Source organism: Saccopteryx bilineata, chromosome 5 (assembly GCF_036850765.1).
Source record: "Saccopteryx bilineata isolate mSacBil1 chromosome 5, mSacBil1_pri_phased_curated, whole genome shotgun sequence".
In the NCBI taxonomy this organism is placed as follows: domain Eukaryota; kingdom Metazoa; phylum Chordata; class Mammalia; order Chiroptera; family Emballonuridae; genus Saccopteryx; species Saccopteryx bilineata.
In genome coordinates this window covers 116,646,447-116,674,221 of record NC_089494.1, presented here as the reverse complement: position 1 = coordinate 116,674,221, position 27,775 = coordinate 116,646,447, and the positions used below count along the sequence as shown (strand labels likewise).

Below are 27,775 nucleotides of genomic sequence, written 5' to 3'. Positions count from 1 at the left end.
CAGTACTTTTAAAGTGCAGCACGGACTTTGCCATCTGGAGGTCATTCACCCCTCCATCTCTACCAGCTGTAGCCAAAACCAAGAGGACCCTGGTCCCTTAACCCATCCCTCAGAGGCCTTGCACTAAGTAGAATGGCACTTGGGGCCCTTGCTCAGTGTCTCCAGATTCTTGGTTTAGAAACAATTCTAACAGAGTCACGTTTTCCTAGCACATAAACCTAAAGTCAGTAGGTATAAGTTAAAGGGGGCAGGGGTTGGGGGTACGCCAGATAAGCAGGTTATCAGCAGAAGGTGGGAGAAGGGAGGCCGCACTATAAAGGGAGAGGGGCCTACACTTGGGGCTTAGACAGACTCAAGTCCCACTCCTGGCTAAACCACTTCATAGCCAGGTAGCCTTGGCAACATGCTATCCAGTAGGTCTTCCACAAACATCCAAATGCTTTTTGAATTGAACAGAATTGACTGATTGAATTTGGCCTTGAAGGAACCTTGGGATTTGGAAGATGCCAGGGTGGGAGAGGTCCCCTGCAGAGACTGGCCCGAGAGTCCAGACAAGCCCAGGAGGCTCGGAAGTGCTTGCTTAGACTTGGGCTGGGAGCATCGAAGACAGAAGGGGAGCATGGGCAGAGGGACACCACTCATTAGTGAATTCTACTGGTCTTGCCACAAAAGACACCTTCACTCCCCAGCTGCAGAGCCCCAACTCGGTAAGGACTCAGCAAATGTCAGGACCCAGCCTGGCTCGTGGCATTGTCAGCATTAAACACCCGAGATATTCAGCACCAGCTGAGGACCCAGCCAGTTGGAAAGGCCATTGCAACTCATCTCTGCTGTAGGCCCCGCACCTATACTCTTTCCTGGGGGCTGCTTAGGGAAGCAGGGTTATTTTCTTCTTGGATGAGGGAAAATCCCTGACTGCACCAAATGGCAGCCCTGGTATCAGATTCAGGCCTGCCCAAGCTAGGGCAGGTGCGGCCACCCTGCACCCACCCCCCGGGCTTGTAGGAGGCGCTGCCATCCCCCAGGATAGATACTGGGGCTCTTCAGGAGTTTCTGGTTCTTCCCATCACCGTTCTGCCAAGGGTGTGACCTAAGGCTCAGGCAGCTGTGACCACTGTCAGGTGCAGGATGCCTGGGAAGGCACTGGGGCAGAGGAGCACGGGCTCCAGCTTCGTGTCCTGAAGAACTGTTTGTAAGGATCACAAGGAAGCAGGTGTTATGATTACAATAACAATGGCTACCAGACTGAAAATTAAAAACATTCTTTGAAATTAACATGACTGTTACATTATCTGCACCAACAGAAATGCCTTCCTTCTATTGATGTAATCATCCCCTTCCCTTTCTCATCAACGCCCTTTGCTTTTTGTCTCCTCATCAGAACACTATTTGGGCTTCTGCCTGAATCAGTGCTTCCCAAATAGCTATTCTCTGATCTCAAATAAATGCTTGTTGTTTCTCACTGAAATGAAAGGCCTCTCATTTTTAGGTGAACAAGCGGATGCATTTAGTCCAGGATACACAGCCGAGTTTGAGTTGGAGGACAGGCAAGATGTCCGGGGGGCCGCTGAGTAAGGGGGTCCAGAGCCAATGAGATGAGCATGGGAGTCATGGGGCAGAGGTGGCTGAAAAGGCCGGGCCCCCCAGCTGAGCATGCAATGGTCTGTGGAGGAGGCTCCAAGGAGAATGGACGAGAGCTGAGGACAGGCCAAGGGGGAGGGGAGAGGCCAGAGAACACACAGGCCAGGGAAGGGCGGGGGTTGTGGGGAGGGTGGCCAGCACTGATGGGTCTGTCAGGAGAGGAGTGAAGGCCACCCACTGGACTGAGGAGCACGGGGACATGGGGCTCGCAGAGCTGTCCGGGTGAAGGGCTGGGGCATGGTGCTCATGGACAGAGAGCACAGACAGCTCTGCCAAGAAATGAGGGCAGGAAGAGGAGCGAGAGAGCACAGCCAGAGGCCCAGGGGTGCAGGCAGAACTTTGGGAGAGACCCCCTCCCACCCCACCCTGGAGCTGCTGGGTGTAGCCCTGTACTGTGGCAACAGAGCTAAAATTGACCCCTCGTTCCCAAGAGCTCCCTCCTTGGTATGATTCCAGGTTAGTGCTGGTCACAGAGGAATCCAGACACCTGCAGAGGGTCCTCCTTCAGGGCAGGGCAAGGTCACAGCATTTTCATAGTAACATCAAGACTTGACGGGTCTCCCTCTCTCCTCTCCCTGTATGTTTGGAAATCGCCGCCACTCCAGAAGCCAGTCGTATTTCCAAATAGATAAAAGCATCGCGGTATAAAAGAATGAAGGAGTAAAAAGAAGCCTATTCGAAGTGAGAGATATGGGCTTCCACCAGTTGGATTTTAATGAACAGAATACAGAAAGGTCTTCGATGTGGTTTCAGATGTGGTTCGTATTCGTTTAAGAAACAAAACGCATGTCAAGTTTTGGTGTAGTAGCAAAGAAGAATTTTGACTAGCTGAAAAGGCTTTGAAAATACCCTTTCCTTTCTTAGCTCTGTATCTTATGTGAGGCCGGATTTCCTCCACAGAGTTCAACCAGACACCAGACCACAGCAGATTAAATGCAGAAGCATGTAGGTGAATCTGGCTAACATCCACTAAGCCAGAAATTAAAGAGGCTTATAAAAGTACAATCCCATTCTCTCACTAATTGGGGGGGGGGTACTTTTCACAAAAATAGGAATTTATTGTTATTTTTAAATGAGTTCAAAATTAAAATAGTTTATAATTTCATTTCATATTTCTATTAAGATAATTATCAATACAAATAACCCATGTAAACCAAAGTTCTTTGGGTCTTCAATACTATTTAAGGGAGCAAGCGCTGGAGAGCCCTTGGTGTAGGGCAGCAGGCACACTGCCCTCTGGTCCCACACATCACGGCGGATGTGCATCCCACCCTGGCAACGTGGCAGAGCTGGCCCGTGGCACTCACACAGCACCCGGGCCAGGAGTGAATCTAACTCCCAGGGGAAGGTTTCTGCAGCTCCCAGCTCTACCTGTGTGAGGCTGGGACCCAGCAGAGGAAGACAGTCGTGCGCTCCAACTGTCCCAAGGGGCCTGGTCGGTCCATGCTGTCCCCTCCGCTGTGCCCAGCTGTCCCACCTGTGGCAAACACACTGACCTACAGCCGCTGCAGCCCAGCCCTGGATGCTGAGACTTCACAGCCCCCACAGCTGCTGTGGGGGCTGTCCCACTGCAAGCCCACCCTGTGTTACTCCCATGACAGGGCCATCACTGCCACGGGGCTGGGTGTCCAGAGGCTGTGAGCCCTGCAAGGACCACCCCGAGCTTGCCGCGTAGGAGAGCGGCGGGAGCTCACACGCACTGGGGGAGGGACGCTGTGAGGCTGGGCAGTGGGCAGGAGCCGTGTGTGTGCCCACCGAGCTTGGACTTGACCCGTGGAGCCAGGGAGCCGCCGCAGGCAGTTCCAGTCCCTTCCACGGATGGGGGAAGGAGGCGGGGGGTGCTGTCTGGAGGCAGCGGTCAGCTCTGACTCTAGCTCCCGCCCAGACTTCTGGATGTGGTGACTTGCGGCTGCTACAGATGGGCTGCGGGCCCATAAAGGCAGTGATGCCTCCTTTCCCAGGCTCGCTGTGGCTTTTTACAAGTCAAGGTTTCCCAAGAAAGACTTACTGTCTGCAGAGACCCTTTTATCCCCCAAAGGTACGGATTTAAGTGGCCTTCTAACTGCTGTTACTTCTCTTTCCAGTGGCCAGCGAGCGCCTGAGCAGCATGGGGCCTTTCCTTCCACTGTATGTATCTTTAGTGACTCATTATAAATCAGACTCATCCCAGGCTCAAGGGTCCAGGGTCTCCTCCATTCCAGCAGGCAAGGTTGGGAGAATCGTCCCTGGCCCGCTGGCCCTGACCGTCCTTCAGAAGACAGGCCATGGGCCCTTTTGACAAGGATGTCTCGAGGGGGACTTCAGGATCCTCGGGCCCAATTCTGGCCCCGTCCATCTCCAAGCAGCAACCTCTGTCCTGTTCTCTTCCCCATCAAACTCTACCCTTCACATAGGATCTGAGGAACTTATTCCCACGGAGGTACAGACGTCTGCCTCCTCCCTGGGAAGTATCCACCATACCAACCCACCTGGCCTTAAGCCACCCAATCTCATCTCAAATGGTAAAATCACAGTGAAGGGCACGGAAAAGAATTTCTAACCCCCGAGAAATCATGACCTTTGAGCCTCTTCTATCTGCATAGCAGGTGCTGTTGGTTCCCATTCTGTTCCGTGCTCTCATCACTCTGGTGCACACATACCCAACTTCCAAACATTGCTCCCCCGCCATGGTTGTCTGAGGATGTCTTCTGTCTCCAAAGCCTACTCTGCCAACAGTGTGACCCATGCAAGTGCCAGAGCAGCCTCCCAGCAAGGCCCCGTGAGAGCTGGTGTGGAGCCCCGGGCTCCCTTCCCTCTGGGCGGGACAGATCCCACAGAGTGTGGAGCATCCCCGAGATGGAGCTCGGCGGCTCTCGGTGGTAACTGGCCTGCTAACCTGCTCACACTCCAAGTGAAGCACGCACGTGTGGGGACACTCATCGTGGAGCCTGCTTCTGGAGACCAGGACCAAGACGCCGTGTGCGCGTTTGACCATAGATCAGGGCACAGTCTGAGACTGCCCCCAAAGGGCCAGGAAGCTGGGGCAACCTTTCTCTCAAGAAAGGGTGACCGACGAGGCTGGCACAGACTGGCGACCTGGTGGGGATGAGACTGCACTCAGGAGAGGTGCGAGGCAGTGGAGAGACTGGCAATGGGGCCGGGGGGGGGGGGGATTTGGGGATGAAGGGCCAGAGGCAGTTGTACAGACAAGACCACAGCAAGCGAACAGTGTGGCAGACGTGTGAAGTCCGGGGTATGAAGCTGGGGCATCCAGCTGCCCCAGGCAGCCACCAGCTGGAAGTGCTCGCATGGGCAGAGCTGAGTGTCAGCCCTACGTGGGCTCAGTTCCCATCCTCCCGAGACCTAACCCTGTGAAGGGGTCAGGCTGCTCCCTGGGCACAGCTGGCATGTTTCAGAAATAGGGGGCTCAAGGCCGCGCAGGTGCACCCCACCCACCTCCTCAGGGAAGACGACCAAAGGTCGCTCTTGCCCTCTGCCCTCCCCCCGAAGGCACGAAGCTCTTAGGATCACAGCACAGGGAAACAGTGACCCTGCTTTTTTTTTAAGATCTCAGGAACTTCTGACTTCTCCTTAGAGATACAGGCACAAAAACCATGTTGACCACCCACAGCCCTGCCAGGACACTGAGTCGGTGTTAGTCAAGCCCAAGGCACTCAAAGGAGAGTTCTAGTACTAACATACGGTGGGACCCTGGGACCTCTCCAGGAGCCCTCTCATAGACCTTGCCCAAGGGTTGGCACTGGCCTTGTCAGGGCCTTAAAGTGCCGTGGGGGGTGGTTTCCGCCGATGAGCTGAGCACCCACGTTTCCCACTTTGAGCTCGGCACACACACCACCACCCCCCGCCCACTCCACAGAACAAGGCAGTAAGGACTCTGAGACACAGTCACATGCTCCCACACCTCTGGCCAGGCCAGGGTGCCTGGGGCCCTATGGTAAGAATGATGACGATCCCTCCCAGCCCGCCCCGCCGCTTCCACTGCTGGTAGAGGACCCCCTCGCGTCACTGACAAGCAGGTGTCAAGAGCAGGGCTCACAGCAAGGCCAGGATGAGGGGATGGCCTTTCTGGGACAGATCTGAGACAGACCTGAGCAGGACGGCCCAGGCGGGAACGAACGTTCCAGAGACAGAAAGAGAGGACAGGGCCTGCGTGCCAAGGATGGGAGATGAGAAGGGTCCTGAGGGTCCGGAAAGGGCGGTGTTTCCAGACAGATTCCAGGGTCTCCCCAAGAACCATAATGTCCCAGGGACCCACTGTAGGGTGACTACCTTAGGACGGAGAGAGGGGCCTGAGAGGTCCCCCGCATTCACCCAGCAGCCAGCCTTCTCACCATCTTAAGGAGGACCCTGTTGTGGGGCCTTCGCTTCACTCCTGACCACAGCCCAACAAGAGGGCACAGCCACCTCTGTGTGAAAGAACAGGGCCCAAGGCACCACCACTGCTTCCACGGTGGCTGGAAGCCAGGACACCTGGCTCAGCGGGATTCCACTACAGCTGCAGTTGATGACCACCACACACACACACTCACACTCACACTCACACTCACTCACACGGCCAAGGTGGGTCTGGGCCATGGCATGCATGTGTGACTGCCCCACTGCACGGGACGGCTGAGCCAGCTGGGGAACGGCTCCCACTCTGCACAGCACACATCTGTGAGAGACGCTGCGGAGTCCTCTTCCCCAGACACAGCCCCACCCCCAGCCCTGCCCCATTAGAGCAGCCATTTATACATACATTCTTCCTGCGTGGTCATTTGGGTACTTGCCGACCTCTCCTGACTGGACTGTTCCAGGAAAAGGGGCCTTTTTCTATATGTTCCCTGCTGTGACCTAGTGACTAGAACACCCCCAGCACACACCAGGCCCCCAACAAACATTTGTGGGAAGACAGAGGAGAGGCAGGGAGGCAGCGAGGGAAGAAGAACAAAAGGAAGAGTGATCTTCTGAAGAGCAGAGAAACCCAGCAGGAATCACCTGCATTTCATCTGTGGAGATTGAATGCTTCAAGTCACAGGATATACCTTCATCCAACAATGGAGCAAGCTTATTCCAAGTGTCCGTCCCTTCCCAGCTCCCTGCTCCCTGCTCCCCACGGTCCAATTCCTCTGTAGCGCAACGAGGCTGTACAGCCGCCAGAAGCTCCCTTTCCACCCACGCTTCGCTCGGCTCAGTGTGCCACCCCCTCTAAGGCAGGGGCTCCGACCCTGCCCACCTCGTCTGCATCCCAGGTCTGTGCACATGTCCCCCTTCTCAGGGCCCCTCCTACATGGCCCCTTCCTTTGAGGATCTCTCCTTGGGTGCTAACCCCAGCATGCCCCAACATTTCCTCTCCAAGGCTCTCACCTGGTCCTTCTCAGGGGCACTGTGTACTCCCTCACGGGGAGCTCATAAGGACAAGGCCCAGTCACTCCAGGTTTGGCCCAAAGGAGGAGGCACAGGGACAAAATGACCACAGAAGCGACTGCTGCTTCTGAAGAGCCAGTGCTCTGAGTCCATCCACCAGTGAGTGTCTGCAGGCGCCCGGACCTCTCTGGAATCCTCCTAACTGGCTGCAGCGAGGGGGACATTTTAATGTGACCTGCCCAGCATCACAGAAGGCCCACTGTACATCCACAGTCCCTACAGGTCAGAGAGGCTGAGCCTTCCCCCACTACACGGGTGTCTGGGAGGCCACACGGCCAGGTCTCAGTGGCTGGCTCCCAGGGTGCAGGGGGCCTAGGGGAGGCCACAAGAAGATTCCCTGGACTTGTGTTGGAATCACATGGATGAAGACGCTTCTGTTCAGCATCTGAGCTCAAGGGTGTGGGGCTCACATTCATCTGGGGCAACTCTTTGCCACCTGGTGAGGACAAGGCTGCTGAGACGCCCACTGAGGGGCAGCCAGCCGCGAGCATGGAGAGAAACAGTGTTCCAGTGACATCAGGACGTCGAGTATAGATGGCCATGGCTTCCCAGTAATGGAGCTAAAAACTCCATGTAACTTCAGAGGGTCTAAGTGGGTTTCTGTCACTCACAACAAGAGTCCTGGCTCAGTTTTTACGGAGAAAAGACAGCCATTCATACCAGGGTGCTGCCTGCCATCTTCCTGAACCCTCACACGTCACTCACGGCCCTCACAGGCAGAGCGGTAAGTCTGCCTGTCTATCTGCCATGGCCACTGGCTGAGAGCAGCCTAAGGGACTGGTATGGGGCAGGAGAGTGGATCCCGGGCTTCCTGACTCACTGCGCACAGGTGGAGGCCACTGGGTGGGGGGTGGGGGGGTCAGCGAAGCCAAGGGTCAGACCAGGAACTCCAGGCGAGAACAGGGGAGGTGAGAGGGCGCGCAAACAGCTGCAACCCTCAAGTGCCAACCCTGCCGTTCCTAGGAGATGTGATCTGCCCAGCATGGGCCCCATGCAGGTGCTGCTCCGAGGAGGGCCTGTGACGCCACCCACGGCATGGAAACACCCCGAGCTCTGAGGGCAACCGATCCTAGGGCAGGGAGAGCGCCCTGCCTTGGGAGCCCAGACCTGCTTCTACTGGCCTTCCTCACATGTTCACTGTGTGGCTTTGGCAAAACTCTTCCCCTTTCTGGGCCTCAGTGGACCAGATGGCCCAGGAAGGCTCCTCCCATTCAGAAGCATCTGACCATCAAGCTGAGGGCATCACCCTGAGGGCATCACCGAACCCTTCCCAGCGCAGTGACAGGTGCCTACACCTCACATGGAGTAGTGGTGGGCAGAAGGGTTAGCCAGTGTGCTGACAGGCCATCTCTCCACCCACTGCGAGCCCACAACGCCCGCCTCGATCAATTATTTGGAGACCAAGGGAGGATGTAATCTAGTGATTAAAGAGCTGGAAGTTCGCTAGAGGCTGGTGCTCCTTCTAAAGTGATTTACTCAGCCCCCTTTGCACTGGCACCCCTAATGTAATTATTTACTTTGTCATTAAACGCCCTCCCTCCACTCCAGTTATTTAGAGCTTCTGGAACCTATAGAATCGGCTGGGGAAGAGGCTCAGTGACCAGGGGAAGCCAGGTCCTCCCAGTGGGGCAGTGATGCTCACAGCCTGGGGACTGACCGCCAGGGACTAGTGCTGGGATTCCAGGGCCAGGACAAGGCCGGGCCCAGATGCGACAGGCCTCCCCCTCCGCTCCCTAACTCCCTCCCTCACCTTTTCCCTCCTTTGCTCCCATTATCCTTTCTTCTTCTGTCCCTCCCTTCTTTTTTAAGCCTGAGGTATATAATTCGCAAACCATAAAATTCACCCTTTTAAAAAAGGTTACAATTCGGTGCTTTTTAGTATATTCACAAGGCTGTGCAACCAGCATCTCCACTGTCTAATTACAGAGCATTTCCTCACCCCAAAAAGGAACCCCATACCCATCAGCAGCCGCTCCTCATTCCCTCCTCCTGCAGCCCCTGGAAGCGCTGACATATTTTCCGTCTCTAAGAAGGTGCCTGTGCAGGACAGCTCACTTAATGCAAGCACACATATGTGGCCTTCTGCCTCAGGCTTCTTTCACTAAGCATATCATCATCGAGGATCACACATGTTCAAACAGGTATCACTATTTTATTCTTTTCTATGGCCAAATAATATTCCATTATGTGGATACATATTACATTATGTTTATCCATTCATTAGTTAATGGACACTTGGGTTAGTTCTTGTTTTTAGCTATTATATATAATGTTGTTATAAACCTTTGTAAACACATTTCTGTTATAAACATAGGTTTTCACTTCTCTTAAGTATATGCCCACAACTTAAGAGAGCTGCTGGGCCCTCCCTCCCTCCCATGATCAGCAGGGAACACTTGGGGGCAAGTGACATAGCAAGGCAATGTCACTGAGGACGGTGGTCAGCTGGAAGGCTCCGCACTGCTCCGGTCGTTAGTGACACAGCCAGGGGTTGCTACAGGCCCTCTCAGGCAGAGGACACCCCTCTCCAACGAGAAGGATGACAGCAGCCCCCCACCTCCGACTACCCTTCCCCTCCACAGAGGGCTGAGCTCCCTCTCCCCCATTTACAGATGAGCCACGGGCAGTCCATACTCATACCTGGATGTGGACCCCCACCCACCCGCCTCTAATTGAAGGCAGCTGTTGCCTTCCTCATCACCAACAACAGCCTGGATGGATGTAACCAGTGAGCAGACTCTGGGAACCAGAAATATGACAAAGGTCCCACCCTTACCCAGTCTCAATCTCAAAGAGGAAGCCAAGTGCATGTTTGGCAATTTGGGGCATCCCTCTTCAATCCTCTTCACCCCTGGGTCAGCTCCGCCAGCCCCAGGCCCTCCAGTACCACAGGCTGTCACTGCAGAGGGGCTTAGCACCTGGTCACCCAGGTCACAAAGAGAAATGTAAGATGATGTGGTCCTCTGCACAAGCCCAGAGGCAGGGTGACAGTGAGAAGGTCAATTTCAGGCATTCAGCTGGCCAGGAGGGTGCTTTCCTGCCCAGACTACCATCACACTACGCATGACTACCTGCTCGGTCACACATGAAGCTTCTGCTGGACACCTCTGCATTTCCAGAATGACAGGGACTGAGGAAGGTATAAAGCACTGGGCCTGGTATCCACTGCCCAGCGCCATAGTAAACTTAAACTCTCCTCTCATACTCTGTTGCTTAAAATGAGACACAGAAATGACCTTCCCAGACCAGTGACCTTGCTGCCTGGAGTCTGGGGTTTAGACTTCCCGATCCCTAGAAACCTAAGGCATTGGCCCCTGACTGTTTCAAGGAAAAAGCCAAGGGCAGTTTCTCAAGACAGAGCTCTTCCAGCCCCCTTCCTCCATTCGTACCTGGTCAGAGAGGCTGTCTGACCCTGGGTGGCAGGGGTCCAAACAAGCCATGTTTACCCGAAGCTAGGCCAAGCTTGGCCTCCAGCATCCGTGCTTGGCTGTGCAGCAGTTGGAGGGCACAGATCTAGGAGGGCCTCTGGACACTACCTCACAGGACTCCCCTCCCCAAAGAGCCGACAGAACCAGCCACCCTGAGCCAGGACCTTTGCCCATGCTGTTCCCCCTTGCATACCATGGGCGAACGTCAACGCCTTGCAAAGACTCAGCTCGGAGTCCTGTCCATTTATTCATTCTAAATCTCTAATAGAAGCATATGTGCTACTCTTAGGAAAAGTCCAGGATAATCATACAATACTCATAGCAGCAACTACTTTATACAGAAACTGTGTTACACTCCAGGAACTGTCTAAGCTCTTTACACTATTTATCTGTAAAGATAAGCATTTTGTCCAACCATCTGATCTGAATGTGCAGCTGAGCACTGCAGGACCCTGACCGGTCAGAGAAGGTGCGTGGCTGCAGGCAGTGGCTTTACCAGGGCCCTTACACATCATTTACACAGGGGGCCAGTTCACTGTCCCTCAGATTGTTGGAGGGCCGAACTATAAAAAAAACTATGAACAAATCCCTATGCACACTGCACATATCTTATTTTAAAGTAAAAAAACAAAAAAGGAACAAATACAATATTTAAAATAAAGAACAAGTAAATTTAAATCAACAAACTGACCAGCATTTCAATGGGAACTATGGGCCTGCTTTTTGGCTAATGAGATGGTCAATGTCCGGTTCCATATTTGTCACTGCTAGCTGTAACAAGTGATATGATGCGCTTTCTGAGCCCTGACGCGGGCATCCCAAGTCACTGGAAGTAGTACTGTACGTGAGCAATGTCGTGCTTTGCGGTGCCACCACATACAGTACTCCAGGAGCACAAGATGCGGATGCGGGGGCCGGATAAATGGCCTCAGGGGGCCGCATGCAGCCTGCAGCGGGCCATAGTTTGGGGACCCCTGATTTAGAGCCTCTTCCGGGCATGTTCCTTCCCTGTAGTTCCCCTGACCACCCCAGGCATCAGGCAATGGCTGCATCAGCACTGTAAGAGGGAGGGGGCTCTGGTTTCTCTCATGGGCCATAAGCTCTTGCAGACAGAGACTATGGCTCCTGCTTTTCGGATGCCTCCTCTCACCCTCCCCACCTGCCCTGTGTGGTACTGGCACAGGGCTTCAGAGGGGCAGCGCTTCAGTCAGATGCACTGCCTTCCCCATCTGTGTGCAGAAGAGCCACAGGACCACAGCCTGCATGGTCAAATGGCCACGAACCCACCTGGGATCCCTAGCTACCCCTGAGCCTCACTCCAGGGCAATCGGGAGATCCCCTTCTTTCCCATCGGTGGGTCCCCTGAGTCCCGAGACAGCACCGCCTGCCCATCCTGTCATGCGGCTGTCAGACCCAGGGACTCTGGACTACTGGCCTCCAGGCTCTCTGCCTAGGACCCCTCCCCTGCAAGCTGAGTGTTCAGGCTGACTAATGTGACAGGGGCGTGCCACAGCGGTTAATAAACCTCTTCGGCTATCTCTCTTATATCTGGGGAGAGGAGTTTGAGGAGGGGTTTCAGAAGCTCCCCTGGCCTCCCAGGCTAGAGGTCCTCTCAGGCCCCACCTGCACTCCTCCACTGAAGCCACAAGAGCCAACTTGCTGACCTCTAGGCCCCTGCACTCCCAAGGGGCCCCTCTGCTGCTCCCCAAACCCCAATGTCCACCCACCCATCCCTCTTTCACCTGGTGAGACCTGCACATCACTAAAGGCCCAACGCCCTGGGCCAGATTCGTCACCATCTCCACGTGTCCCCAGTGTCCCCACATGTCCCTGTATTGCTCTGTTTTCATTGCCCAGATGCCTCCCACATTCAATGGGGGTGTGCAGATGTCCCACTTCCACCCCAAACACCAGGACTGACTTCATTATCTTCAAAACGTTTCAGGGATCAGAGGCGGTGAGACCTGGCCACAAACATAAAATAAATTATTTCCCCCCCAACACCCATGATAAATGGTTCTATTAGAAAACCAGATTGTTAAACTCCGATATAACAGAACACAGGAAACTGGAGCCCATCCATTCTCCCTCCAGCGCATACTGAGTTGTAAATAGGTTATTTTGTGTGTAAATAACACATTAAAACACAGCATTAGCTGTGTCTTTTGATAGAGAGAAAATTGTTACAAATAAATAATTCCGGACAGGAATGTAAAATAAGCCAGATTTAATAGTGCGTGCCTGGCGCAGCCGTGTTAAACATGACTAACATGATAAAGCCTGGAATACACTAACAGTAAACTATGCCCTGACATCAAAGTAATGAGGCTATATTTTTACCGAGCTTTAGAAATGCTAAAATTAGTTCTGACAGAATCAAACATCAGAAAAATGGTTCTGATATAAACACTGTCCATTTGGGGAGCCAGGGTTTGGGGCAGGAGGGGCGGGGCTGGGGGGCTGTTCGTAGGGCAGCGGTTCCCAGTCCCGACGGCGTCACTAAGAGACAGTTGACGCCTCATGTCTCCATGTCTCGTTCCCACATCCGTAAAAGGGACATATTTGAACTAGATGATCTACAAAGTGTCTTCCAGTTCTATACAGCTATCTCCCTTACCTACAGAGAAAATACTCAAAGATCCCCATAAATACTACGCTTTATCCTATGCATACATAAATTAAACCTATGATAATGTCTAATTTCTAAGTTAGGCACAGTAAAATAAAGGATAACTAATCATAGAACAATGATGGCAATACTCTGTAATAAAAGTTATGTAAAATAAGGTCTGTTTCTTTCCAATAACTGGTCTGATCACCCAGACAGCTCAGTGACCAACAGGCAGTGAGCATGTGCAGCGTGGAGACACTGGGCAGAGGGTGCTCTCTGTCCTGGGTGGGGCAGAGCAGGACAGTGTGACATTTCATCACGGTCCTCAGAACAGCGCACAACTTAAAACTTGGTTATTTTTCTATATGCCAATTACAAAACCTCAGACAATGAACTAAAAAAAAATTCCTTTATAATTGCATCAACAACAACAAAATACCTAGGAATAAAGTTAACAAAGAATGTGAAGGACCTATATACTGAAAACTACAAAGAATTATGAAAAGAAATTGAAAAAGACACAATAAAATGGAAAAAATATTCCATGTTCCTGGGTTGGAACACTCAACAAGGTTAAAATGGCCATATTACCCAAAGTAATACACAAATTTAATGCAACCCCCATCAAAATCCCAATGTCATTTTTCATTTTTTTAAAGAAATAGAACAAAAAAATCACCAGGTTTGTATGGAACCATAAAAAAACACCCTAATAGACAAAGCAATCTTGAGGAAAAAAGAATGAAGCCAGAGGTATCACACTACCTGACTTCAAACTATACTACAGAGCCATAATAATCAAAACAGCATGGTATTGGCAGAAAAACAGACACTCAGACCAATGGAACAGAATCAAGAGCCCAGAAATAAAACCACATATATACAGACAAATAATCTTTGATAAAGGAGCCCAAAACACACAATAGAGAAAAGAAAGCCTCTTCAATAAATGGTGCTGGGGAAACTGGAAAGCCACATGCAAGAGAATGAAACTTGAGCCTGACCAGGCGGTGGCGCAGTGGATAGAGCATCAGACTGGGATTCAGATGACCCAGGTTCGAGACCCCGAGCTCGCCAGCTTGAGTGCGGGCTCATCTGGTTTGAGCAAAAAACCCACCAGCTTGAACCCAAGGTCCCTGGCTCCAGCAGGGGGTTACTCCGTCTGCTGAAGGCCCGCGGTCAAGGCACATATGGGAGGGCAGTCAATGAACAACTGAGGTGTTGCAACACGCAATGAAGAGCTAATGATTGATGCTTCTCGTCTCTCTCCGTTCCTGTCTGTCTGTCCCTGTCTATCCCTCTCTCTGACTCACTCTGTCTCTGTAATAAATAAATAAATAAATAAAAATTAAAAAAAAAAAAGAGAATGAAACTTGACTACAGTTTATCCCCCTGCACAAAAATTAATTAAAAATGGATCAAAGACCTAAATATAATACCTGAAACAAGAAATTATGTAGAAGAAAGCATAATTTATGGACCTTGGCCACAGAGAACAATTTATGAATTTGACTCCAAAGGCATGGGAAGCAAAAGCAAAAATAAATGAATGGGACTACATCAAATTAAAAAGCTTCTGCATAGCAAAAGAAACCTATAACAAACCAAAAGGCAGCCAACCAAATGGGAGATGATACTTATAAAATACAGCTTCGATAAAGGGGTTAATACCCAAAATATATAAATAACTCACAAAGCTCAGCAACAAACAAGCAAACTATCCGATCAAAAAAGGGCAGAGGACACTTCTCCCAAGAAGACACACAAATGGCCAACAATATATAAAAACATGTTCATAATCACTAGCTATTTGAGAAATGCACATCAAAACTACAATGAGACACCACCTCATACCTGTTAGATTGGCTACTATCAACAAGACAGGTAATCCTAAGTGTTGGAGAGGCTGTGGAGAAAAGGAACCCTCATTCACTGCTGGTGGGAATGTAAACTGGTACAGCCACTATGGAAGAAAGTATGGTGATTCCTCAAAAAATTAAGAATAGAATTACCATATGACCCAGCAATCCCTCTACTTAAAAAATTCTAAAACATTGGTACATAAAGACACATGCAGCCCCATGTTCATGACAGCATTATTCATAGTGACCAAGGCATGAAAACATCCAAAGTGTCCTTCGACAGAGGATTGGATAAGGAAGATGTGGTACATATATACAGTGGAATACTACTCAGCCGTAAGAAATGATGACGTATTGCCATATACAACAACATGGATGGACTTGCAAACATTATTACTGAATGAAATAAGTAAATCAGAAAAAGCTAAGAACTATACGATTTAACACATAGGTGGGATATAAAACTTGAGACCCATGGACGTAGATAAAAGTGAAGTGGTTATCAGGGGGAGGGGGCTGTGGGAAAGGAGGTTGAGGGAAAAGAATAAAGAATAAACAAATACTATATAAGGTGATGAAAAATGATTTGACTTTGGGTGATGAGTATACAACATAATCAATAGTGCAAATGCTCACCTGAAACTTATGTACTCTTATTGATCAGTGTCTTGCCGTTAAATTTAATTTTCTAAATAAAGTTTTAAAAATAAATAAAAATAAGCCCTGGCCGGTTGGCTCAGCGGTAGAGCGTCGGCCTAGCGTGCGGAGGACCCGGGTTCGATTCCCGGCCAGGGCACACAGGAGAAGCGCCCATTTGCTTCTCCACCCCTCCGCCGCGCTTTCCTCTCTGTCTCTCTCGTCCCCTCCCACAGCCAAGGCTCCATAGGAGCAAAGATGGCCCGGGCGCTGGGGATGGCTCTGTGGCCTCTGCCCCAGGCGCTAGAGTGGCTCTGGTCGCAACATGGCGACGCCCAGGATGGGCAGAGCATCACCCCCTGGTGGGCAGAGCTTCGCCCCTGGTGGGCGTGCCGGGTGGATCCCGGTCGGGCGCATGCGGGAGTCTGTCTGACTGTCTCTCCCTATTTCCAGCTTCAGAAAAATGAAAAGAAAAAAAAAAAATAAATAAATAAATAAATAAATAAATAAAAATAAAACTTAGTTTTATTTCTGGAATTTTCCACTTAATATTTTCAGATTGAGGTAGACTGCAAATAACTGAAACTACAATTAAGGGGGGCATTCTGTAATTGTAAATAACTTCAGAGCTCTCTCCAGCACTACAACAGTTTAACAGGCACAACACAATAAACCATGAGAAATGAGACCGTGTTTGTGAGGCGTGGCCAAGGCCCAGAGAGAATGGGCAGGAGCCACGTCACTGCCCTCAGATGCTTCCATCCTGTGTGGGCAGAGCTTGTCAGCTCATGTGTGCTGACCAGAAAGTACACCAATGTGGGTCCCACATGCAAGTGTGTGTGCCTGCCACCACAACTGAAGAGAGAAGCCAGGGAGGGTCCCCCAGAGTGGGGGGGGGGGGTAGAGGAAGAGTCTATTGGGCTGGGGGCAGGTGGGTGTCCAGTCTGATTTCAGATGGCAGCTTTGGGTGGCGTTTAGGACCTGAGTCTCGGCATCATGCACGAGACCAGGATATGCAGGAGGAATACTCAGATTTGTGTCACTAATATTTACCTCATCTCTAAGTAGGCACTCTGCTAGCCACTCTGCAGACACTATCCTGTGTCACCTCACCACAGCCAGAAATTATCATCTGCATTTTACAGACTTCAAAGACGTGAACTGCCTTGCCCCAGAACATGGAGCTACCAAGTAGGGAGCTGGAAGAGCCAATACCTTCCGTCTGCCATAGACCAAAGGAGCCTCCAGCCATGCCCCTGCGACCAAGCACACCAACCCTCCAGGACACCCTCAGCACCTGGGACCACGCCAGGGTCTCGTCAAGAGCCATTCCGACCGACTTGGAAATCACCTGGCAGTCGTACTGTACCCAACGCCTGGGGATGCAGAGCTGTTGGGGAACCGAGCTCTGCTCTCCAGAAAATAAACACCTAATGGGAACTGGCTGTTCCGTGTGGCTGGGCTGTTAAAACAAGCTCAGAAGCAGCATCAACAAGGATCTGAAAATCACTTAAATAAGAATAATTGACCACTTAGTCACATCTGAGTGCATTCTGAACCCAAGGCAAAAGTGTGTGGTCCCACCCAAGCAGCTCAGGTAAGCCAGGGAAGCTGGCCCACTTAGTTAGATCCAAGGGCCTCAGGACAGAAGAGGGGCCAAGGATCAGGTCAGCTTCAAAAGACCCTTGGGAAAGGGGACCTTAGGGTTGACAGAGGCAGCTGGCTGCACCAGCCCACTGGACACACAGCTGGCATGATAGCATCAGACTCACCCCTTGGTTCAACAACCATTTATTGGGTGTCTGCCTTGCCAGGGGTGGGACAGGGGTGAATAAACAGTGCTCTGCCCACACAGTGGGTCAGGGGTGAGCAAAGAAACAGAGAGGACAGAGACACCAGGGACTTGGAGGTATCGATCAATGGAGAACACTTTAAGGTCCACATGATTTGGGGGGTTTCCCAGCCCTGGGCATCTCGGCGAGAATGCTCAGGGGCTGACTTACACACTCTGGTGTTTGAGAAGCATCCCAGGACAGATGTGAATGCCTTTCACCTAAGCAAAACTGCACCTTGATGAAACTCAAAGAAGCCAGCAGCACCAGCGAACAAGATGAAGGGGTGGTGGTGCTAGTTCAGGTGGCCCAGAGCCTCCCGCAGCAAGAGCCACATGGTGCTCACCCTGCTTAGCATGAGGGTCTCGACCACTTCCGGGATCCAGGCCATGCCTCGGAACAGCTGCATCCGGTGGCCTGGAAGCTGTTAAGCACATGCATGGCCAGGCCCTCAGCCCACGAGATTGTTTCAGCAGGTCTGGGGCGGCCTGGGCGGCCGAGTTTCTGACAGTTTCTCATGAGATTCTAAGGTGAGGCCAGCTTTAGCGACCCCTGGGCAGGTCCCACCCTCCAGGGGGCAGGGCAGCAGGATGAGTTCAAGAGGCCAGGGGCCTGCTAAGCTCACTTATCCAGGACAGCTTGTTTCAGAGGCAAAGGAGGACTGGAGCTCAGGCCTGACCTCCAGCCCAGGACTTCCTTCACCATCCTCAAGTGGGAAGACATCAGGAATCTGAGCTGCCCACCACCTGTCTGGCCTCAACAGGCCAGCTAACAAGGGTTAGCAGTGAAGTCAGAGCCTACAGACCTAGGAAAGGAGAGCTGGTAATAGTCACCAAAGCAAACACTTACCGTAGCTGGACCCCATGTAGCCCTGAGGTGCCCAGCACTTCTCACGTGCTAACTCAAGTCATTCTGACAACACTATGAAGTAGGGTTTGTTATTACGTACATTTGACAGATGGAAAACTGTGGCACATACTTGCCCAGGATCAGCAGAGCCAGGCCTTAAGCAGGCAACCTGGCCACAGAGTCTGGGCTGCTCCTTCCTACTTCTCCACGCTGCACAGCAAAAGCAGATACTAGCCGGGAGGTGCCACATGCCAGGCAGGTGGGAGCATATCAAGTGTACTGGAACTCCTACAAAGCAGCTCCCTGTACGATTTACACTTTGCAGATAGAAAGGCTTGCCCTACCTCATGCAGCTGGACAATAGGAACCCAGAACTGACAAGTGCATAAGAATCACCCCTGCTTGCTGGGCTCCCCCCCCCCCCCAGAAACTCTGCTTTAGGAGGTCTTGAATGGGGCCCCAAAATTTGTATTTCTAACAATCTCCAGGGATGCCTGTGCTGCTGGTGGGGGACCACAGTGGGAGGACCCACACTTGGCACAGAGCAGCACTCAGTATAAGAGTTAAGTGCTGGCCACTGTAGACACATCACAGTTTCTAAAGCCTGTGTGGCTGCTTGACTTCTGGGACAAGCAAAGCTCGCTGGATCGAACCCAGCTTGGATAGTCCCAGCCTCAAGGTTTGGAGTGGCCGGGTCCCCTGGTGCTCAACTGAGGCACACAGAGAAGTTCAGAAATATTTTTGGAAACCTAATGAAGAAGAAAATACGACAGTGTTTGGACAGTTTCAGTGTAAAGCAATGAAAAACATCTGAACCAAACTGTCTTTAAATTATGCCATTTGAAAAGTTAAAGAGGAAAAAAAAAACCCTCTGGGTCAGGATGCATTTTAAAGCTTGATGGCCTGCAAGCATTAGCAGGACAGCTACAGAGGCTGGGAAAGAACAGGCCGGCCAAGGTCCTGCTGTCCGGAGCGACTCCCGCCGCAGAACTCAAGGAACCTCTCTCCCTGGTCTGACCACACTGTCACTCTCCCCTTTGGTCCGGCCTGCCCTGCTCTGCTACGCAAAGGTGTCTGTGATGCATGTCTCAGTGCTGAGAGGTAGCAACTTTTAGTAGAAACATCCAGCCCCAACAGGTCCAAGCTCATGACATTTAAGGAGGTCAAGCAATGAACCAGGTGACTTGCAAGGTCCCTCTGCAAATACGTCACAGTTGCTGAGAACTGGTTGTCTGGAAGAGACAAGGGCTGTCTGTCAACCTTTGAATAGATGAGGGAACCGAGGCATGGTGACAGAGGAGGTGACCTCTCTGAGGCTGGTGCAGATGCTGGGTGTTTCCAGAGATTCTGTCAGTGGGTGGGGCCCAAATCACCCATGAACAATGTATTGATAAAATCACAATCTACAAGCAAAGACCAGAAGGAGACTCACCCTGTGAGAGGCAGGAGCCCCAAGCCCCGAGCCCCAGACCCCTGTCTCTGCTGAAGCTGCTGGGCGCCTTGGGCAAGTTCCTTCCCTACCTCACATCAGCCTCAGCTATAGAACAAAGGTAGGAGAGGGGAGGCTCCAACGCTCATGAATGAGAATGAGAAGTGCTCCAACCTCCTAGCCAAGGTTCCTATCTGGGCTCTGAGCCTTCCGAGCTTTGCCCCTGGGCCTCCCCGCCTCCCTTCTGACCCCGCTCCTCATTCTGGACTCTCAAGCTCTCTTATTCCCACAGTGCTTGATTCAGTTAGTGATCAGGGTCCCTGAGTGAGGCTGCAGTACTATGAGTCGCTCACAGCCCCTCTGCCACCTCTGGGAGGATGTAATAACCCAACATCACAAGTACTATGAGTCGCTCACAGCCCCTCTGCCACCTCTGGGAGGATGTAATAACCCAACATCACAAGACCATAAAGACTGGAGAAAATCTGTCAGATGCCCTGAATAGGGAAATAAGGCCCAGAGAGGGGAATGGATTGCCACACTGGGACCCAGGGATGCTGCTGGAACTAGGACCCTTGACCCGTGCCCTCTGCCCACGCCATGGGGCCTCCATCACTCTGTCTGCAGAACATGGGCATCGCAGCCCACCTGTGCCAGGGCTGCTTCACTCCATGCAGGGACAGCCACTCTTCAGGAGGGCCCTTCAGGAGGGCCCTTCCCCAACCAGCTGCTCCAGGACGGGCAGAGGAGCAGGGTGGCAAGGAGGCTCCTAGAAGCAGCTGCCCCTGACTCAAAGGCTCCAATGACACAAGCCGTCTGTCCAGGGGCAACTGGGCTGACAGGTTACATCCACCCTCTGTTGGAACCTCATCAGCCCAGGGCTCCCCTGGGGCTGATGGTGGGGAGGAACAGGGATGGCCCTGGGGTGAGGTGGGGGGTAGAACAGGATAGATGTCTCTGTGGAGCTGCTGAACTCCACCCTGCTGCCCCCCCCAGGTCAGAGCCCCTCAACCTTCTGTTGATATTGCACCATTGGTGACAAACAGGTGTGATGCTAGAGTGGCTTCCCCCCAATTACTGGCTAATTACTGCCTAAGTCTGCTCTCCGCTGCTATGACACGGCAGTAAATTATGACACGTGGCAGCTGCTGATCTACTCATGGCTCTGAGGAGACAGACCCAGGCTGGGGGAGAAACCACTGGGGCCCAGCGCAGGCTGCAGACGCCCATGCCTCCATATACCAGGCAGAGGGGCAGCCTGCGGAGTCACCACAGGCCAGGGCAGGCCTGACCCAGGGGCAGGGACAGACCATGTGCAAATACACCAGGCCAGGACCAGGAGGCCAACCGCCAAGCCATTACCAGACTCCTGTCCACGACCTCCCCTCCCCTCGTGTTGGGCTCATGGACACCACCCAGCATGGGAGTCCACCCTGGACTTGGGTTCCTTCCTCCACCCCCAGCTGGCCCCTCATCACAGAGGGAGGGCCTGGAGAGCCCGTCTCCAAGCAGGACAGGAGTCTAGTGGCATCACCTGGGTCAGGAGGTCAAATGCCCACCAACCCATGGGAGCACAAGGTTAGCCTTGGATGTCCCTCTCCTCACCTGGCCACACATCCTAATAAATGACCTCCAACTGAGACCCGCAGGGAAAGCAAAAATAAATGGAGGAACAATGACCTAGAGCTCCTCCCGTTCACTCTAAAGAACACCAGCCATGTGTCATTGGATTCCCTGGGCTCCAACCCTGAGCTGCGTCCAAATGACCCACAACAGCAGCACCTGTGTCATCTGAGCGCTGGTTAGCACCGCAGACACGCAACCCTGCCTGACTCAACAGCACCCCAGGCTGTGCTTGCATCAACGCTTGCAAAGACGCCTGTCCCCTGGCCACGGTGCTCCCCCAGCTGTGCTTGAGCAGCGAGAGCAACAGGGCGTGACTAAATGCGCTTGAATGTGAAGGAAAGAAATCTAAGTCTCTCCATTCGTCAGAGACAGAAATAGTTCCGTGGCCTCCAGAAGGACTGTGCAGACACAAGGGGAGGTCCCGCCTTCCCGCCAACCTTTCCCACCAGGGTGCTGGCACGGGCCAGTGGAAAGCACAGGGTATTTCTCTTCGGGGCAGCAAAATGAGAGGCTGTGGCTCCTGGAGTCTTTCTGTTATAATTAAGTTGGCCAGAAATTCACCAAAGATACTAAATTCTGTACCTGACCCTCTAATTATAGCCAGAAGAGATCAAGAGACAATTACTTTCTAAAATAGTCCCCGACAGCCAGAGGCAAGAAGCAGTCTCTGGCACATCTCCAATGTGCAGAGTGAATGCACCGCACCCAGGGCTGCCCCGCAGCCACGGTCTCTCCCCTTCCCTTTCTCCGAGTTCTCAGGCCCTCCTGCTGGAGTCTGAGCCTCCCCAACCCCTCCACCCCAGACTAGGGGTGGCCAGACCTCTGGGAAAACCTGCAAGCGTCATCACAGTGACTAGGATCCTCAGGAGCAGGGCGCCCTCCTCTTCACCCTCCATAAACCCAGCATGCCTGCCCGATGACATCGGTCACCAGCCCAATTAAATCCTAACGGGCTAATGAAAAAGAGCACTACTGCCCACCAAGTGTGCAAAACAGAAAGTACCTCCTTGGGCAGCTGCCGCCGCGGCCGCCGCCACCGTGGCCACGGCCAGAACAGAGGCCTTCCTCCCCCGGTCGGGGAGAGCAGCACCTTCCAGGGTCCCACTTTTGGCTCCTTTCTTCTCTGGGGCAGTGGCTGAGGCGGACGTCTCCATCTTAGCCACTCATAGTCCTGGGCGGCACAGCCCTAAAGAGAAGAAAAGACGCTCACAGTGTTGCCCCCAGACCCAGCCCGAGCGCCGCCCCAGATTCCCCACCACCACCGTGCATGCACACGGCGAAAGCAACCAACTCAATTCCCGCATAACTGGGAAGGGAGGTTTTAATTAATTTAGAGAATTATTAGTTCTGAGATTCATCTGGTCTTCCAAACAACCTCACGGACAAACAGCTGCGTGCCTCCGTTCTCTTTTACCCAGATTTCTCCGTCTAAGCCACAAGCTCCCACTGCTGCGTGCGGAGTTGCAGGAGTAACCACATTGAGAAGTGAGGTCAGAATCACAGGCTTCTCCAACTAGGAATTACAGGAAATAAAATAAGTTGGGAAACAGCGAATCAGGTCCTGTCCCTCCCCACCCCACGCCCTGCTCACCAGAACCCAGCTTTCATTTATTTATTCATGTGCATGTTCACTCATTCATTCAACACGCTGTTCATCGTTTATTCACTCGCACACAGTTATTTTTAAGCCCATTATGCATCAGGCATCAGGCCTGATATTGAAGACACGACCCATGGAGTTTGCACCCTACTTAAGAGAAAAAACTGACTACAGGGGCAATTTGGTTAGTGAGAGGTAGCACGGGAAGGGGACACAGAGTGTAGGATGGAGCAGAGTGAGCAGTGCCGGCCTCTGAGGCTGGGATGGGAGGCCACATGAAGGTACGAGGGAGCCCAGGGCAGACGACAGAGAGGCAGGAGCCCAGGAACCAGGGAACTCGGTGGGAGGCGGCTGGCTTGTTTGAGGAGCAGCAGGGAGGTGAGTGCAGGCCCTGGTAGGGGGACATGAAATGACTCAATCCTTTCACTGCTGTTGTGTGGGGGGCAGAGTTGGAGGGAAGGGGCCCAACTACAGTCACCCAGGGACATATGGCGGCCTGGGTTAGAGGGGCTGTGGCAGAATGTGGACTTGTCCTGCTGGAAGAGCTGACAGAGCTTGCTAGGGCTTGGATGTGAGCTGTGGCGGAGACAGGAGTCATGGTTCAGGGAGCAGCACTGGGGTGCAGGCACAGGGTGGGGGTAGGGTGGGCACTTGTCCCCGCTGGCGGGGAGCAGTGGGGGAGTCACAGCAAGAGTTTCACTAACAGGCTTCATCACAGCACATACTGCTAATTCAGTTATTTGTTTTGAGTATGATACAACAGAAATTTGAAAGTCACTTTTTTTTAAAGAAGGGGATACTAACAATGGCTCTTGTCTTTTCTGACTGAGCAGCTCGAACAGACCGTGGGGCCATTTTGCCAAGATGGAGCTCGGGGTGGGACACAGATCGGAGCAGAGAGCAGGGGTTCGGGTGGACCACGGTAAGTTCAAGATGCCTATTTTAGACAGAAACTGCAGAAACTGCTGAAAATGCAGGTCCGGGTTCAGGGAAGAAGTGGAGGCTGGAGATGGGACACAGCAGGCATAGGGCATTCCAGCATTCCCAGGTCAGGAAAACACGGAGAGACCAGCCAGGGAGAGTGGGCAGGAACAGCCAGGAAGGGAAGGGAGAAGGAAAACAAACCCCAGCACCAGGAGAAATGCCTGAGACACGAGGAACAATCTGGCTACCACCAGCAGCCAGAGCCGGAGCAGGGGCGGCCTGAGAGACGCAGGTTGTCACAGGGTGGTGACCAGGGCCCAGGGGGCTCAGGAAGAGACGGGAACAGTGTGAAAACAGAAGCTCTCTCTCAGGAAGCTTTGCTACAAAAGAAGAGGAAAAAAGGGGGCAACAACTAGAAGGAATCAGGGAGGTCACGATGGCTGTCTCGGAAGGGAGCCAGGCAGACCTGCAAGCCGGGGAAGGGGTGCCCTGGTGCAAGGCTCATGGGTCCCAGGGGCAGGAACCAAAGGCCATGGTCACATCCATCCCAGGGGCCTCAAGCTAAGTCAACATCTGCAGGACCCAAAAGCTCGTTTTACCAAACCTACACAATATACAGGTATCTTTCAAGAACAATGGGTGTAACACACGCATGACGGTTCCCAGGGCTGCTGGTTGGCCAAACACGTCAAGCTAGGACCTGAACTCCTGGTCTGGTGTGCACACACCAGTCCGTCCGCTTTCCACAATCTTCCTAACTCCCTGTCCAGAAAACCCACAGCAGACAGGGCACAGAGACATCTCCCTGGGGATTTTGGTGAGTTATGGGGTGTCCTTTGGTCTCGAGATTCAGGGATCACAACCTAATCCTTCAAGACTATTGTATAATCTGTTCTGTAAGACTGGCTGTCTGAATGGCCTGGGCCTCCTCCACCTCCTCTTCCCCCTCAGCCTGGCCACAAGAACCATCGCTCCTAGACACTTCAACTTCAGCTTTGAATTACCTTCCTCCTGCCCCCACACCTGATCAGCTGTAACTGCCATCACTCCCCACCCAGGCACATCACCAGTACCGCCTCTCCCATCTGGCTGTCCTGTACCAAGTGTTCTTTTATTTATTTATTTTATTTAGTGAGAAGAGAGGGGGCAGAGACAGACTCCCACATGTGCCCCAAGTGGGATCCACCTGGCAAGCTCACCAGGGGGCACTGCTCCATTGCTCAGCAACTGAGGTCCTCCTAGTGCCTGAGGAAGAGGCCATGGAGCCATTCTCAGCACCCAGGGCCAACTCGCTCCAACTGAGGTATGGTTGTAGGAAGGCGGGGAGCGGAGGGAAGAGAGAAGCGAGAGGGGGAAGGTGGAGAAGCAGATGGGTGCTTCTCCTGTGTGCCCTGACTGGAAATCAAACCCAGGACATCCACTCACTGGGCCAATGCTCTACCACTGAGCCAACCAGCCAGGGCCTTGTACCAGGTGTTTTCCCATCCTGGATTACTCCTGAGCACCTTCTGCACAACCTCTGGTCCCCACCCAAGTCGTCCTCTACCCAACAGCAGGGCACCTTCCTCAAAACCAAATCTCACTGCATCCCCCCACCCTAAGCAAAACCTTGCTGAGCCCCACTTGGCCTTCAGGTCAAGTTTTCCTGTGTCTTCCTGCAGCCCCCTCTCCCCACTTTCCCCTTCACACTCCCCTGTATGCCACCAGACCTCTGCATGCCACCATTCAGAGACTCTTCAGTCCTTTCTATGTATATGACGGACTCCTATTCTTCTTTCAAGATGCCATTCAGATGTCACTTCCTCCAGGAAGCCCTCCAGTCCTCTCCAGTCATGGTCACATCCATTTCTGGACCCCTATAGCAACCAGACACCCCCCTATTGCACTCATTATCACATCCAGGTCAGAAGCTACTCCCACTCAGCTGGCACAGAACAACAGCTCAGGAATGCCTGTCAAAGAAAGCTACAGAGGTGACCTTCGAGGCAAAGCATCCCAGCTCGTAGAAATGTAAGGAGTTCTGTGAACAGCATGGGTTTTCCTCCCCAGAATGCAAGTGAAGGAATTTAAGCCCAACTTTGTGAAACACACATTGAATTTGGAAGTAAGGATGAAAAAAATCAAAATAATAGCTGGAACAACAAACCTTTCACAGGTGTTTGTTCGCTAATTGCCAAGCACTTCACACGTGTGATTTCACTTAACCCTCACAATATTTTACACAGGAAGAAAGCAACACCCACAGAGGCTAAGGAACTCGCCTGAAGACAACTTAGAAGTGGTTGGGCCAGGCCTTGAATCCAGGCTGTCTGGCCCCAAAGCCATACTCCGGAGCACCACAGTGAGCTACTCCTTGAGTGATGACCCTTCAGGGCAAAGGGATTTGCCCCTGGTGGGCACTGAATAACGGACTGTTGAGCCCTTCAGAATGGGGGGCTCTGTGCCAGGAATCCAGGAAGTCCCAGAAGCAGGAGTCGGCATTGCCCCTACACAAGTGCCCGACCCAACGTGCTGAAATTGGGGGGTAGGGACCACCAGACAAGGGCTGGGCCAACTCTGAGGGCTCTGTCTGGGGCTGTTTATAAACACCATGACTCTGCAGGTGGCACCCGTCTTCTGAGGCTGGCGGGCGGGGCAGGGGAGGTGTGTGCAGTTGTACATTCATTCACTAACTCTTTTTTGTTTTTGGTTTTGTTTTTTATTTTAGAGAGATAGACAGAGAGAGGGATAGAGAGGGACAGAGAGGACAGTAAAGAGATGAGAAACATCGATTCTTCATTGCAGCACCTTGATTGTTCATTGGTTGCGTTCTCATAAATGCCTTGACGGGGGGGGGGGGGCTCCAGCAGAGCCAGTGACCCCTTGCTCAAGCCAGTGACCTTTGGACTTCAAGCCAGCAACCATGGGGTCATTTCTAGGATCCCACATTCAAGCTGGTGACCACACACTCAAACTGGTGAGCCCACGTTCAAGCTGGCAACCTCGAGGTTTCGAATCTGGGTCCTCAGCATCCCTGTCCAACGCTCTATCCACTGCACCACCGCCTGGCCAGGGTCACTAACTCTTTATTCCCTGGTTCTTTGTAGACAAGTCAGCTTCATGATTCACAGTGTACTAGACTAAGTGGCTAGGTTCCACAGCCCAGATAAATTAGGTGTCTTTCCCTTGGGTGTAGACGCTCCCACCATCAGGGCACCTCTTACACAGGCTGGTCATAATCTCCTATGCACCTACCTGGCTCGCTGCTCACCTGGGGCCCTCCAGGGCAGGCTTAGGTGAGCAGGTGCTCAGACCCCTTGCTGACAGAATAAGGTAGCCAAATGGAACCAAACCTGCATCTGGAGGGCACAGGGCACTAACAACCAGCAGTCAGGGCACCCACAGGTCAGCACATGCGACCAAGCCCAGGCTCCTGGAAGGTGTCCCCAAATGCAGATGGGGAAACTGAGGCCAGCAACTGTGAATCCTTGGACTTTAGTGTCAGGGATGCCAAGGGAAGATAGATGCTCCAGAGGGTGGGCTGTGTCAGACTCTACTAAGGGACACGAGGGGACTGGAAGAAAGAGGAGGAATGGGCTGGGGTGGTCTTGGGGAGCAGTAGCTGCTGCTCCCTCATGCAAACATCCCCACCCTGTTGTGTTGTCAGTGGCATCATCCTGATTCTTACAGAGGAAGAAGTGAGCGGCCCAAAATGCCAATTTCCATGGAGGAGGGAGAAGGGCCAGGTCTAGAGCCAGGTCCCCTGGGTGGGGCCATCACAGGACCAGTGATCAGAGTGTGGGCAGGAAAGGTATTTATTCAGATTCCCACCAGCCAGACCACTTTCTGTGGCCCAGTAACAGGTGTGTACACAGAAGCACCAGGGGTTCCACAAAGGCCTGAGGGGAGCTAACCCGGACAGGGACAGGGGCCCCTGCAGTGCCCCCCCCCC

At 52.6% G+C, this 27,775-nt stretch overlaps 1 protein-coding gene across 1 annotated transcript in view; it reads right to left on the bottom strand.

The window, feature by feature from the left end:
- The window catches only part of GLI2 (GLI family zinc finger 2), a 275,341-nt gene that overhangs the window by 181,731 nt on the left and 65,835 nt on the right, over positions 1–27,775 (bottom strand). The window contains exon 3 of the mRNA XM_066281274.1: positions 22,324–22,506. Within this exon, the coding sequence (XP_066137371.1) occupies positions 22,324–22,474 (151 nt within the window). The 5' untranslated portion in view covers positions 22,475–22,506. The remainder of the gene's footprint in view (positions 1–22,323; positions 22,507–27,775) is intronic.